Genomic DNA, 15,443 nt, shown 5'->3' with positions numbered 1-15,443 from the left:
GTGACGAACTGCAGGGTCAACCTGGACAACTTTCAGGTGAGCGCTCTGCGTGGTAGGAGCTGAGAGTCATCTTTGTCTTCTGCTACTTTTAGCTTTTAGCTGCTTTTAGCTAACCTTTGGTTTCATTTAGCTAGCCATGTGCTACTGTATTTTAGGCTAACCTTTTACACTTTTAGCTTCTTACTACTATGCTGCTACTTTCAGCTATTAGTCAAACTTTTGATTTTTTTAGCTTCTAGCTACTAACTAGTCACTTCTAAATTCTCGGTAGCCTTTTGCTACATTAAGCTTTTAGCCGATGTTTTGCTGCTTTTAGCTAACCTTTGGTTTCATTTAGCTTGTGATTTGCTGCTTTTTAAGCTAATCTTTTACTGCTTTTAGTTTCTAGCTTCCATCTTGCTATGTTTAGCTTCCCATTTACTACTTTTATCTTTTTGTCAATCTTTTGTTAAAGAGTCTTTTGTTGTTGGAGGAAATTWAATCAACCGGTTAGTTTAAAGGTTTGAGAATAAAAAATCAATAAATTTTATTCTTCGGCTGTTCCACCACATGTTTGACATTCTTCCACACATGAAACATGCATTACTGATTAACTCGGGGTTTGGTGCTGAAAGGCAGTTTTAGGGTTAAGTTTGTGAATGTTTGAAAGTTAAAGCTCGGCTGCAGACAGGGTGGGACCGCTCCAAGAGACGAGCACATTCTTGATTCCTCGTCAGAATTTCAAAGTACCTGATTTATTTATTTATTTATTTTCCGTTTGTGTCGTTCAGGGAAAGCAGAAGTGTTTCAGGTACAACAGCTGCTAGCATGGAGGCAGTTCTGTGTTTAAATAAACAAACCCTTTGTTTACGCGCCGTCATGGGGAAAAGAAACTCCGCCCTCTTTCAGTTCTGGAGATTTATGCTTCAGAAATTAATAAAAACAAACATGTAGCCAGAATGGGAAAACTTAATCCATCAGCTTCCGGTTCTTTGCTCACGTTGTTCTAATTATTTAAAAATGTGTTTTTGCAGTTTTTACGTGTGAGGACCGTGTCTGGGATCTCATATCGCTGCCGCTCGGGCAGATCCTTCAAAGGTCAGATGATGGATCGCTTCCTGTTGACGGACTGCAGGGCCGTGCTGAGTGGAAATTACAGGTGGGGGTTCAGATTGACTSACAGACACCTGCTGAATCTAGAAGCTAAAGTTGTTCATATTGAGCTAAAACAATCTGTAATTWGATTTTTCTTCAAATATTCAAACAGACCCTAAAATAGCAAAAGGGTCACTTTAGCAAAAGGCTAGTTGAGAGCTAAAAGGCTAGCTAAAAATGAACATTAGCATAAAAATGTAAGGATATTAAAATATAAAGTGGAAACTAAATGAAATAAAATTCTAGCTAAAGCTAAAGGTAACAAAAAACTGAGTGAGTGAAAAAGTTGAGAGCTAAAATTAGCTAAAAGACTATTTAAAAGGTATATGTCAAAAAAGACTAGTTTAAAGCTAAATGTTGCWAAAGGTTAGCTAAAAGATGTAAAATTAGCTAACAGCTAAGGTTAGAAAAAGACAAATCAAAAGCTAAATATAACAAAATGCTAGCTTAAACTAAAGRTAGCAAAAGGCTAGTTAAAATGAGGAAAGCACTAGCTAAATGTAGTAACAGGTAGCTTTATGCTAAAAGTGCCAAGGTTAGTTAAAAGTGTCAAAAGTCAAGCTTTAWGCTAAAAKAAGCTAAAGGCTAGCTAAAGGAAAAAGGAGCAAAAGGCTGTTTAAAAGCTAAAAGGTGTAAAAYRCTARMTAAYAGCAAAAGACAAAATATTAACTAAATGTAACAAAATGTTAGCTAAAATTAAAAGTACCAAAAATACTAGCTAATATTAGCAAAACATTTGCTAAAAGGAAAACGTTTCAAGATTATCTACAAGTAGTAAAAGACTAACTATACGGTAAATGGCTAGTTAAAAGCTAAAAGATACAAAACACTAGCCAACAGCTAAAATTAGTAAAAGATAAAGTAAAAGTTAAAAATATTAAATGCTAGCTAAAACAAATAGTAGTAAAAGACTAGCTTTGTTTAGGAAAACAACCTAAAAGTAGTAATAACCCTGCTAGTTAAAAAATTAAAGTAGCAAAAGGCTCGTTAAAAACAAAGGTGCTAGCAAAATGTGCAAAACACCAGCTGAAAGCTAAGATAAGTTAAAGACAAGGTTGAAGATAAATGAAACACGTCTTGCTAAAACTAAAAGTAACAAAAACAAGCTAAAATGAACATAACAGTTGCTAAAAGTATCAATTAGCTAACAGTAGCAAGTGTCTAGTTAAAATGAAAATGGATGGTTAAAAGCCAAAAATTGATAAAAGTCAAGCTAAAGGGTAGCAAAAGACAAAGTAATAGCTAAATGTAATAAAATGCTAGCTTAAAATAAAACAGTATAAGGCTAGCTAAAAAGTAAATGTAGCAAAAATGTTAGTTAAAAGATAATTTGAAAAGGGGTACCTTAAAGGTAGAAAACACTTGCTAAAAGCTAAGAGTAGTTAAAAAGGAGGTAAAAGCTAAATGTTACAAAAAGCTATCTAAAACTAGTAATTGCTAAAGATCGGTTAAAATGAGCAAAACACCAGCTAAAACAAGTGAAATAGTAGCTAAAAGTAAATATGTTAGCTAAATATAGCAAAAGCCTAGCTAAAATCTAAAAGTAGTGAAACAGAAGAAATAAAAGTAGCTAAACTGAGACTCTTTTTTTAAACTCCTGTAATTCAGGCCTGTACTTACATGTAGGATGAAATAAGCGCCGGCTTATTTTATTCTTTACTCGTACAGAGATGATTAATATAACAAGTGTYGGCACATCATCAGCATGTTTTAAAGCAGAAAGAATCCTAACGAGCACAAATCTCAGCTTCATGTTTTTATTAAAAAGGACTGGTAAACTGAGGGAAAGGATTCTCACAATCTTTTTGTTTTGACCCAATCTGCTTGGTGACACGTTTTAAATATTTGTTTTCTGTTTGCTGTCGTCTTCATCCAGCTTCATGTGGTCCTTCGAGAAGCTGCACCGCTGCATGGCACACCTCTTCCTCGGACAGCTCGTCACCACCTTCGACGAGGAGTTTCGGATCCTGTTTGCTCAGTCCCAGCCCCTCATCGTGGAGAACGTGCTCGCTCCGATGGAGGATTTAAACTTCCTGCAGCAGAAACAGTATTTCAACGAGAGCGCCGCGCCGCACAGAGACCCCAGGAAGTTTTTGACCCCGGACAGCGGTCATCCCGACGAGTGGGAACGACATTCGTATGACAAGCGAATGGATGGGGATTGGAGGATGATGGCTATGAAAAAGCAGGATTCTCTTCGTGGCCCTGCTGATGTCTACAGTAGGTTTGGTTCCCATCAGGCACACATGGACCCGGGTTTCGATCAGGGACCCGCCCGGATGTTAATGACTGAAAATGCTGCCTTCAAACGTCACTCCTACGCCGAAGGGGTTCATGGCAGATACTCCATGCCTTTCATGCAGGGAATGCCAGAGCCTGAGCCTAAAGGGAAGGTTTTCCACAGAGGCCAACAGCCGTACCCAGGACCAGAACCAGACCACAGTGCCTACGACCGGTTCTGGAATCAAGACTATCCACCAGTAGAGCAATACCCCGAACCTTATCCGCCACAGGAGGTTCCCCCGCAGGACTTCGACCCAGTCCTGAACTATTTGTCATCTACCAGGAATCTAGACTTTGACCAAAGCTCTGAGAAGTTCCYGCCAGCAGTGGATTTGCCGTATATCTCGCCCCGTTCCAAGAGACGAGGTTTAGCCCAGCCGTACCCCTATCAGACCTCCCCTACCCCTTCAAACTCGGCCGAGCAAAATCAGTTTCTCCAAGATCCCGCCGTTAGCCGCAAGGACCCTGCTGTGAAGCAGGGGCTGAGGAACTGGAGGATCAGCTCGTACCTGAGCGCGTACGAGAATCCAGAAGAAGAGGGCTTGCCATCGGTTTCGCAGCAGGGCCCGGATGCTTTCGATGAGCCACCCAGACCCGTGCAGCCAACTGCACCAGGGATGGATTTATTGGTTCCCAAAATGCCTTACKTTAAAGAGTTCAAGACCCCTGCCATACCCAGACCTAGCCAGATGCCAAGTTACGCCAAAGGGACTCCTCAAGAGAAACCAAAGCTCTTTCTGGATGAACCTGTGCCGGCGCCAGTAGAGATCAAAGTAACGCCAACACCTTCAGAATCGTCAGCTGATGGAGAAAAGACAGAGGAGCCAAAAGTTGCTCTGCTTACGAGGGAGGACTCCTTCAGGAGGCAATACAATGCTGCAGCACAGAGGAGCTCCAGGTTAAGGTCTTCTCTGATCTTCAGTTCCTTGGATCAGCAGCATGAAGCTGATCAACCCGACGAAGAGAAAAATAAAACTGAACAGACTAAACTGTCCTTCGCTCCTCATGTTTCACGACAAAGAAAATCCACCCCAAGAGAACCCCTTGAATGGATTCGCTTCATGAAACCGACGGAGACGTCCAAAGCAGACGATAAAGATTCATTAAAGGAGGCGGAGTCAAAGGATCCTTCAGAAAATCCCAAGGCGAAGGAGTCGTTAAAACAGCCAGCTGTCGAGTCGCCATCGACGGCTCAGTCCAAGCCATCCGAAGCAGAGCTACCCAAAACTGATCAGCCGCTACAACCAACCAAACCTTTCCTCGCAGCGCCGTTATTTGTAGACATGAGCGACGCTGATCAGAGGTTGATGTTTTTTAAAGAGCTGGCGGCGAAACGAAAGGCTGCTGAAGCCGCAAAGGCTGAAAAGAAAAAGGAAAAAGCAGAAACTAAACCGCAAGCGGACTCAAAAAACCAGAAGCAAGAACCTCCGCAAAACGTAGCCTCGGCGCTCAGGGAAGCCTCGATATCTGAGGGTTTAATAAAAAATGCTGCAGCAGGAGAGCCAGAGTCAGCTTTGAATATCAGTGGAAATACCAGCAGGAAGAACTCTTTGGTTAGCAGCGATATTAATACCTCGAATACTTTTACTAAGGAAAAAACCAAACCTTTTGAATCAGAGAAAACAAAGTTTGACAAACGGTCGGCGTCAGATCTCCCTGTTCCTGCAGAATCGGCTGCATCTCAGGGGAAACTTAAAGAACAAACCGAGTTTAGTAAAGAGTCTCCTTCACCGTCGCTCCCTCGATCCATGTCATCTGAAGCAAAGCTCCCAGAAACCGATCAGTCGGCAGAACCGACCATACCTTCGCGATTATATGGAGACGTAAACGATCCGTATCAGAGATTTATGTTTTTTAAACAATTGGCAGCAAAACAAAAAGCTGACGAAGCCGCGAAAGACAGATCAGAAATAAAGCCACAAGTAGATCCTAAAACTCTGGAAAGCGTCAACTCTTTGATCTCTGAGGGTTTGTTAAAGACAAAGCCTGTTGTGGAGAGTTCAGAGAACATCGTATCCACAGAAAGACGCAAGTCTTTGGTTGATATCGAGTCCGGTTCAGAGAAAACTGAGTTAGACAAACAATCTTTGGTGAGTCTCAATCAAATGACCTCACTAGAGCAAACAGAGTCTGCGACTTTTGTTAAAGATTCACCGTCATTCGCTCTATCCATGTCATTCGATCCTAAGCTACACACGATCGATCCGTTGGTAGAACCAACCAAACCGATACACGTAGACGCGAGTAACCCATACAGGCGGTTCTTGTGTTTTAAAGAGCTGGCAGGAAAACGAAATGCTACAAAAGCAGACAAAGAGAAAGCAGAAGAGTCGTTGCTAAATGTACATTCAGAAACGAAAGCGCCTGAGTTGGACTCTTCAAACACCCAAACCAAAGTTTCAGAGAACACGGTGTCGGACGACCGTTCTGTTTCTGCAGKAACAGATGCATCTCAGATCAAATCATTGGAACAAACCGTGTCGGATTCTCCCGTTAAACGTCCTCCGTTTTTGGCTCGATCCAAGTCAACCGAAGCGGCGCTACCCAAAACTGACCGATTAGTACCCCCAACCAAACCTTTGCCAGCTACGTCCTTCAAAGACATGAGCGATACCGAGAGTAGGTTCACGTATTTCAAAGAGTTGGCGGCGAAACGAAAGGCAGCTCTAGCTGAAAAGGAAAGGAAAAAGGCGGAGATGAAACAAGTTGACCTTAAAGTCGGTTCGGTTTTATTAGAGGATCCGAATGAGGCTTCAAACACGAATGATTTAATATCTGAGGTAAAGAGTTTGGGTACGACGGTGTCTACAGAAACATCGGAGTCAGTTGCGTCTTTAGATGAAAAGACTACTACAACAGACCGCCTCGTCGAGGTCGAGACCCCTCAAACCTGCAGAGACCAAGAAACCAAACTYTTTATTTCAGAGGAAACRGACACAAAGTCGTTTGAGARTCCAAGAGTACAAGAATCTGCTGCCCCCACTGATGTTTCAWCTGGTACTGATAAAACACAAAGCCTAACTCCAGAGTCTACCTCAGGSGGGTCCGTTTCAGACCCTCMTAGTTCAGTGGAATCATCATCTTTGGAAACTAAAACCACCTCTCTTCTGCCGTCTGAGCAAAACACTGGATCAGAACTAAACACGTCTGATAAACCTCTGCGGGATTCTGGGTCTGAGAACATTTATCCCCCCACAGAAGACTCCTCATCCTCTGACGTTAGACCAGAACTTTCTAACGTCGATGAAACCAAAGTTCGGGAAACTTCACCAGAACCTGATGCAGAAACTGGTTTAGATTCTGTTCCCCAATCGAGGTCCTCCCAGTCCCAGTCAGCTCAGGAAACTCCACAAAACCCTGAACCTGGTTTAGATTCTGCTTTATGTGAGAACCCGTCGGCACACGCCTCCTCGTTCGTAGGGTCAGACATTCCTCCTGGTTCTGAGCCAGTCCCGCTTCACTCCTCCASCTCTGAGGAATGTTCTGCTCCGGCTAAAGGAGCAGAATTAGGAAAAGAGGGGTCTGCCGCAGAGGCTTCTGAATCATCTGAGGATATAAAAGCTGACGACACCTTTGGATCAGAGCCAGGTTTACTCGTTGAGTCTGGATTGGAAAGTTCCAGCTCCAAACCAGACGACAAYGAGAAAGTTCATCTAAAGATAGAGGACACACCGGCTCCGTCACACGAGTYTGATGCACCCAGCCCTGCTGAAACGGCACCACCTGAGCCAGAACAATCCGTTTTACCCCCTGAAGCTGAAAGAACAGAACCCGACGTGTCCGCTGTGRGTTTAAACACGGTTTTCAGTGAGACTCGAGCAGAAACGGAGGCGAYGGTGCCGTCTGTGAGCGGCCCAGCAGAGGCTGATTTAACCGACAAAACCTCTGAAACGGACAAAACCTCTGACAGCCAAACCCTGGAGCCGGCAGAGCTCGGGTCGGTGGACACAGACGACAGAAAATCTGAAAATCCAGAGCACCAAAGCAAGAAATCCGTAATCTGTGACAAAATAAACCAAAACGACTCGGAGCCGACCGACGCCAAGCAGGCCAAACCCAATCCRTCCCGCTACCACTCCTCCACGGCCAACGTGCTCTCGAGCAGCAACCTCCGCGACGACACCAAGCTGCTCCTCGGGAAGATCTCCGCCAACTGCCAGAGCAGGAACGAAACCAACCGGGAGCCCCCCGTAACGGACGACGAGAAGGAGGACAAGAACGCCAAGAACGAGAAAGACGGCAGGCTCAGGACGTCGAACAGGGGACAGGCTAAACCSAACCCTGAGAGAGAGAAAGTTCTGGAGAAGTTCGACAGCATGAGGAAGGAGAAGAGAGTTTATAGTCGTTTTATGTTTTAGGCGTGAAAGTATTACCCAGTTTGAGTTTACAGAAACAATCGTTTGGATTCAGAAAAGTCAAGAAAGAAACYGTGGATGTTGTGTACTGAAACCTGAGACTGTTTTTTTGCTGAGAAATTTCCTTTTTTAATTCACAAAGTAAATGATTTCTGTTTGCATCACATTTAAAATCCATAAAAAGCACACGGCTCGGCGTGTTTTTACCGACTGCGTGGGGTAAAGTGCAATCTGTGCAGCGGCTTGTTTGTGTGTTACTGTGACCTCGAGCTCAGCTGATGGAACCAGACTTTGTAAAATTGTACTTTACTGTAGTTTGTATCATAATGTGCTGCATCAAAAAAGAAAAAAAAGCTTGTTTTATACATTTATTTGTTAAACAAATACACGCTTGAGTTATGAAATACATTTTAAAATCTTTGAACAGAAATACGACGAACAAACTTGAGATTGAGAGAAGTTTTCATCCTGAACTGATGTAAAAATGCTGTTTTGAGTCGGTTTTAGCTGAATCTGGTTGTGTTTCAGGGTCAAACTCCAAATCACATATTAGGTTGTTTTCTTTTCTCTTGCACATAAAAAGCCAAGAATTGTGCTGAAAGTCAGTTTACCGTGACTCTTTTGCTGATACTTATCAACTGAAAATAAAATTTCATAAATATTTGTTTTGATTCTGTTTTTCCCCCACTGGAGGAAAAAAAATCTGTCAGATTATTTAACTTTAATCGTGACTTTTACAGGTCAGCAACTAACATTACAAAAAATAGCAAACTGATTGCTTAAAGTAAAAGATGGTAGCTAAAGGTTAGCTCAAAGTACCAAAATGACAGCTGAAAGTTGGAAAAAGTGCTAATAGTAAAATGCCTGTTTAAAATATCAAAATGATAGCTAAAATTAGCTAAATGACTTCTAAAAATAAAATGAAAGCCTAATTTTAACTAAAATGAGCAAAATGCTAGCTGAAAATAGCAAGATGATGCCTAAAAATGAAAAAAAATGGGTAGCTAAATGTGACAAAATACCAGCTTAGAGTGCAAAAAATTGCTAAAAATATTTGCATGCCTCTTTTAAATATTGAAATGATAGCTAAAATTAGCTATGCTGGCTAAAGGTAGCAAAATGCCAACTTAAAGTGGCAAAWGCTAGCTGAAAACAGTTAAATGCTGGATATGCATGGTAAAATACCAGCTAAATGTACCAAAAGGCTAGTTAAAAGCAGCCATATATTAGCTAAAATGAGCTGTCATGATCTAAAGGGTAATGCTAACTATGCTGCAGTTTGAGTTCTTCATTTGATCAAACTGCAGCTTTTCCTGCAGCACCATCCTGAGGCCAAAATACTCAACTGCACAAATCAACATGTACTCTGTGCTCAGGACTGGTCTGGTTTGGATCCAGTATGATTCATATTCAAACCAGAGRTTAGGTATGTAAATAATCAGATTTGCACAGAGCTGACAGGTGCACAGAGAAAGTTAAAGGATTTATTTCTGCTTGATGTGAAACTTCAGTTTTGTACTTCTGTACTGGAGGAGAGTGGGTCGAGTCCAGAGTCCACACCAGTCCACAGAGTGATGACACTCGTCTACAACACAGGTAAGATCACTTTTAATTCACTAATTCAGATATTAGGGAAGTATTAAAGCTGGACTTCTGAAATCAGATTTAAAATTCTGGCTTTGATCTCAAAGTTCTGAATTTGATCTCAAATTCTAACTGATTTTAAAATTCTGTTTTTGATTTTAGAATTTTGACTTTGTTCTCAGGATTCTGAATTTGATCTCATAATTATATCTTTGAACTCAGAATTATGTCTTTGAACTCAGAATTTTTAATTCAGTCTCAAAATTTTGCCTTTGATCGCAAAATTCTGTTTTTGATTTTAGAAATCTGAATTTGATTTTAGAAAATTTACTTTGATCTCAAAATTCCGAATTTGATCCTCAAATACTATGATTTTAAAATTCAGTTTTTGATTTTAGARTTCTGACTTTAATRTCAGAAATTTGAAWTTGATCTCAYAAATGTGTCTTTGATTTCAGAATTCCTAATTCGACCTCAGAATTCTGTCTTTGATCTCAGAATTCTGATTTGGTTTTAGCGTTTTGGCATTTTTCTGGTAATAAAGATACATTTATGCACCGTGGCCCTTATCCTCCTCCATATTTAATAGATCTACTAAGATTAATTTAAAGCATATAATTTGACTGTTTGACCTTTACGTGTGCATTGCCAAAGCAATGCACACTATTGTGATTCGTTTCTCATCCAAGTCATCTCCACTTTGGCACGCTTCTCCTCCAGCATACTTTGTCCTAGAGCTGCCATTGTAATTTATATCTGTAAAGCTCCTGTGCCAAATGATGGCTATGTCTTTTGGTGCCTGTACAACTTAGTTTTTGAAATATTAATGTTTAATAATTTATAATGAGAGTCAATGGAACCTTGTATTAGTCCAATACTGCCCCCTGCTGTATCTACTCAGTACTGAACCATAGTTTAATAATATTTAATCTCAATAGTTCAGTGTTTACAATACTAATATGATTGTATTTTGATGTTTTACTATAACATTGTCCTAATATTGCTTTATTGTTAGTGACAACCATAACATTGGCAATATGGCCACTTTCTGCATACATACAAACCAAACACTGGCCTCGTTCTAAGGTCTCTTGGTTAATGCCATGGGCTTTCATGTGGGAGATCAGGGTTCAAAACCCAGCAACAGTAACTTTAACAGAAAATCTCTACAAACTTCATATTGTCACACAATTACCTTAATTACAAACACCTGCTGACTTGACAGGCACAAGCTGGTTTAGAAAACACATTTGTACTTGGTCACATTTCATTCTGCAAGTCCACTGCTGCAGGCAAAGCCATGCTACATGGCAATGCACACTTGTTTTAACATCGTAAAAACCCATGTCTAGTTACATTTCAGATTCAGGTTTGATTTMGTGGACTCTAACCCTAAAATGGCCGACTGTGAAAAATGACATTGCTCATCTCCGACCCAAATAATGAATTTAACATTTTGTCCCAATATTTTATCAAACCAAGCCTGTGATGCAACAGCTTTACCCCAACACCTGGGTCATCAGAGCTCCATCAGTTGTTGGTTTGTGTAACAGATTTAAACGATTGGACTCTGACGTTCTTCTCCTCTGGAACATTATGAAACAGATTAAGCTCCTATGATCCAGCGCCCCGCTGCGCTGAACTGGTTATGAAAGAAACATCTCTGGAGTTTCATTAGAAACAGAGGGCCTCTTGTCTGAAAATGTCCCTCCGTCTCACAAACAYCTTAATAAGCTGGGGCTGGATCGCACTAATCTTTAAAGGACCTCGCTGCCCGGGGCGCCTCACATTTGAGGAGGAAACCAGAGCTACAGTTTGAATCTTTCCCTGGTTTTAAATTTGATTTAATTTTTTAAAAATGACCTGGACCCTGAGGACGGTGTACCACGTCGCAGGATTCAGCTGGTACGCTTTGGTTGTTAAATATCTCGCAGCGAAGGATGGAGACCAGCTGCCGACAGGAATATTTGTCTACGGAGGACCGTGGAAGTACCTCACTTTTTTAAATTTGGTGAGAACAAAGCTGTGGTGGAATATTACACCCTTTAATATTTGATTAAATGTCTTTTAGTCCAGACTAAACTTTGTTTTTTGGCGACTGAGTTTCTTTCTTGGAAAAGAACTAAGAGTAAAATGACTTTCCACTAAAACAAACTCATTTTCACTGAGGGCTACATGAGCATCATGTTGTAATAAACTTCATTGTTTGTTTCGTGTTTAACTTTGACTAAAACTTCACATTCCTGAGAGCGGCGAACAAACACTAACTGAGCTCTACCTGATATTTCCTGCATAGAAACAGCGTTTTAACATGTCCTCTCATAAACACTGAAAAATACGTGTACAACTGACTGAATGTGAAATAATTTAAAGTAAAAGAGAGTTTTACTCACTGTTGAGTAGTGAGTAGCTGCCATCTTGAATTCTTAACTCTCCTACTTTCCAACAGGATATTTCCATTAAAGGTTCCAGTTTAAAATTACAACATTTTTTTAATTTGTTTATTAGGGAAATACAACATTCAGTGAACATTTACAATCATTACATAAATTGTTCCCATATTTTCTTTTTGTTTTATGCAGACATTAAACCACATGTCAATTTTCAACTTATTGTTTTACAATTTTAACTGTAATCTGTAGTTTTCAAACAAATACACACAGGCACACATACAAAAATTATAAAATTAAAATGAAAAACAAAATAATAATAATAAAAATAATGGGGGCGGGGGACTATTAATCAGATGGTTGTAAGGACTGCAGGCAGAGAAAAAAACCAGGGTGCAGGCAAACTTCAAAATGTAACAAAAAGTTTTATTTAAGGAACAAAAAGGGAGCCGTCGTGGCAGCAAAAAAACTCTCAAAGACTCAGGAGGGACACGGAAGACAGAACAATGATCCGACAAAGACAGGAGACAAGACTCAGAATATAAAGCAAACAAATTAAGAGACAATCAGAAACACCTGGAGAGACACAAGAGGGAMCAGGTGAGCGTGGGCGGGGCTGGAGACAGGACAGCAGGRGAGAGAAAACACAGGAACAGAAAACACTGGAAAACTAAAGCAAAAACACATCATGACAGTGGTCAGTTCTTTTGCAATCGCTCAGAAAAGAGCCGATCAAATTTTCCATGGCTGCCTTGTTTTGTAGAGCCTCTCTTTTCCAATTTAAGAAATGACATTTCTCGAAACCACAAAGAAATCGAAGGTGTCTTAGATGATTTCCAAATAAGTAAAAAATGTCTGGCTAAAAGTGATGTAAAGGCCAATGTGGTGGATCTAATACTTTTATGTTTAAGCTAGTAATTCATGACATCCTTTAATGACCTGGGTTTTCATGACATGCTGTTCATCTGCAGACAGAATGATTAAAGTCAGAACAAGATCTGCTAACAACAGTCATTCTTCTTGATTTAAGCTTTGAATCACGTTCCAMTAAGYGATCCYGGAAAGCRGCTGAGCTGTTTTATAACTGAAAACAACCACCGTCCGGGAAACCAACTTATCAGACCACATCCCCGCAGACACTTTTTTCACGGCTTTCAGCGCCATATTTATTTACCATGGCCTGTGCTCAAAAGGAAAGCCCGCTGGTCGCGTTCTTTGGCTGAACTCGTGCCCAGTGCACTACCTAGCGACATTCTATAACGAAATGTCGGGACGGCCGTCACTTGAAATGACTTCCAGCCCACAACTGTCTCCTCAATAGAAACAAGACGGAAAATTACATTTTCCCTCAGCAGTTTAAGCATTTTCAATCTGCCTACACTCACCTAAGACGAACACTGTCCTCTTTGGCTACATTAAAACAGAAAGCTAAGCTCCCTGTTTTGACTCGATATGGAATGAAAACGCTCCCGATATCTACCTCGGCTAGACTCAACAACCGCAGAAAACCAGACCAGCGTCTAACAAATTACAATTTCAATGTGTGTGGGCTAAAAAAATTAGCCGTAGCTTTTAGCATAAGGTGCTAATGAAAATATTAGCTCACCGTGTTTTCTGCCASAGACAGGTTCTTTTTTCAGCTCCAGTCCCAAAACATCGCCCACAGCGGCCGAAGGAAGGACAGATCACAAAACCCCGGACACGATCAGCAGAGAAAAACAGGTCAGCTTTGTTAGGGAAAAAAACCTTCCTCCATTTTCCAGTGGATCTCCCGAGACGACCAGCTGCGGGCACTCTTCCGGTCCTTGGAGCTGCCCTTCAACAACGCCAATTTCTGAGGTTCCACCACAGCCAATGTTTCAGACTGAGCGGAGTTAGTTAAGTGTTGATTGGAAGCCAAACAATAGCTAAGAAAGGGTCCATGGATACTGAGAGCTTTGGAGAGAATAACTGAGTACTAATTCCAAAAACTAAGGAGTTTCTGGCATGAAAAGAACAAATGACTTAGGTTATATGGACTGGCATGACACCTCTCACACTGATCTACCATGTGGATAAATCTCAGGATTCTGAATAATGACCCCTAAATAATACCTTAAACTGAATAAGATGCGATCTGGCACAAGGCATACTGTAACGAACATTATTGCTTCCTCCCATTGTTCATTTGAAAATGTAACTCCTGTTCCCAAGCTCTTCTTGTTTTAGTCACTGAAAGGATATCTAAATACATAAGTTGTTTATATATAAAGGATWTAACTGATTCCTTATTGGGTTTTAGGGACAAAAGTTGTTCCCATGGCTGGGTACAAAGAGAAAGAGAGCAGAAGCACTGTGTYGCACTTGGAAATAACAAAATTAATRAGTCTTTGGAAGATTTGTTTCAGGAAATAAAAAGCTTGGGAAACTGGAAAATGTGTCATCCTTGTAAAGATCTTTCATAAAAAAAATTTAAGTAGGAAATTCCCACTTCCCAGTACAACTGTGCAACAATAAAAGTAGCAAAACTAGAAGCACTCGGAGAGTGCAAACCTCTGCCAAGACCAATTTCCCCCATCCTGTAAGAGAGTTACAAAGGGGCACACCAATGCTACAGTGCCACCTGCTGGACACTTTGCAACCCACGCCCTGTGAAAGCATCACAGCTTTGCCGATCTCAGTGTTAAAAGAAAAAAGTTCCTGTATTCGCATCATGATCCAGAACATCACCAAAATTTAAAGGTGTGTTCCTTTGGCCCAGTACACACATGTGATACAAATGTCACGGCAATCCGTCCACAAGTTTTTGAGTAATGTTGTCCACAGACAGAACGACAGACATATGCGACCGAAAACATTACTTTGCCCTTGGCAGAGGTAATGAGGATTTTACACAGTTGATTTTGCCGGCTACTTTTAAACCTTGTGCAATGCCAGTGGTCTATAAAGTACTTRGGAAAATAACTAAGTAAAAATACCTTAACACAAAACGACTTTGGTAAGAATAAATTTCACTGATGAGAAAAGTACTTAAGTAGAAATCATAAAACTGTTCACAAAAATCAGGAAAGTACAAGTACTTTTACATTCTCTAAGAAATAAACTATTGAATTTACTGAACCAAACTGGTTTCACTAAACCCAGTTGAGTAAAATCAACACTTCATTTTTAGAGCGCAGAAACACCTCCTCTCGAGATTTTAGAAAATACYTGGTAAAATCACAAATCCTCAAAAAATGACTTAAGGATTTAGCTGAATGTACGGGTAATTTGAGTTTCCCTTTGATAAATCCTGACGTGTGCGGCTGATGCTCCAGCTGTTACAGATGACCTTCTTCGGCCTGGCGGCGGTGACGGACCTCCAGCAGGAGAAGACGGGGAGCGCTCTGCTCAAGTGGAAAGACCTCCTCTTCTCCGTCTTTGCTTTCCCTGTCGGCATGGTGAGAAAACCCTCCTTCCTAATTCCACGTCTGCACCACAAAATAAAGATGTTTTCTYTAAACCAGCTCTGTGTTTTCTTGTTTTTGTTTTAGTTTGTCGTTTTGCTTTTCTGGACGATCTACGCCATTGACAGAGAGCTGGTGTACCCGGCCGCCCTCGACTCCTTCTTCCCTCCCTGGATAAACCACGCCATGGTATGAGGTGCTGTTTGTAAAGTTACACAGTCAAAAATTACCACCAATATTTTTGTTTTATTTAGTCTTTTATAAGAAAAAAA

The 15,443-nt window shown here is 40.8% G+C and overlaps 2 protein-coding genes across 3 annotated transcripts in view; both read left to right on the top strand.

Moving 5' to 3' along the window:
* fam83ha (family with sequence similarity 83 member Ha) overlaps positions 1-8,435 on the top strand; it is a 13,842-nt gene extending 5,407 nt beyond the window's left edge. Inside the window, exons 4-5 of the mRNA XM_014005445.1 lie at positions 1,014-1,138; positions 3,011-8,435. Of these exons, the coding sequence (XP_013860899.1) occupies positions 1,014-1,138; positions 3,011-7,775 (4,890 nt within the window). The 3' untranslated portion in view covers positions 7,776-8,435. The remainder of the gene's footprint in view (positions 1-1,013; positions 1,139-3,010) is intronic.
* An 811-nt stretch (positions 8,436-9,246) lies between these two features.
* On the top strand, positions 9,247-15,360 carry LOC106515579 (androgen-dependent TFPI-regulating protein; the record flags this gene model as incomplete). Of its 2 annotated transcripts, none has more annotated exon segments than XM_014005444.1 (3): positions 9,247-9,368; positions 15,043-15,165; positions 15,259-15,360. In XM_014005444.1, coding segments are annotated over 2 exon segments (216 nt in total), but the record flags the coding sequence as incomplete, so codon positions are not given.
* Between the last annotated feature and the right edge of the window lie 83 nt (positions 15,361-15,443).

The sequence above is a fragment of the Austrofundulus limnaeus genome, unplaced genomic scaffold, assembly GCF_001266775.1.
Source record: "Austrofundulus limnaeus strain Quisiro unplaced genomic scaffold, Austrofundulus_limnaeus-1.0 Scaffold30, whole genome shotgun sequence".
Lineage (NCBI taxonomy): Eukaryota > Metazoa > Chordata > Actinopteri > Cyprinodontiformes > Rivulidae > Austrofundulus > Austrofundulus limnaeus.
The sequence above is the reverse complement of the archived record's forward strand: the minus strand, read 5'-3'. Positions and strand labels throughout refer to the sequence as shown.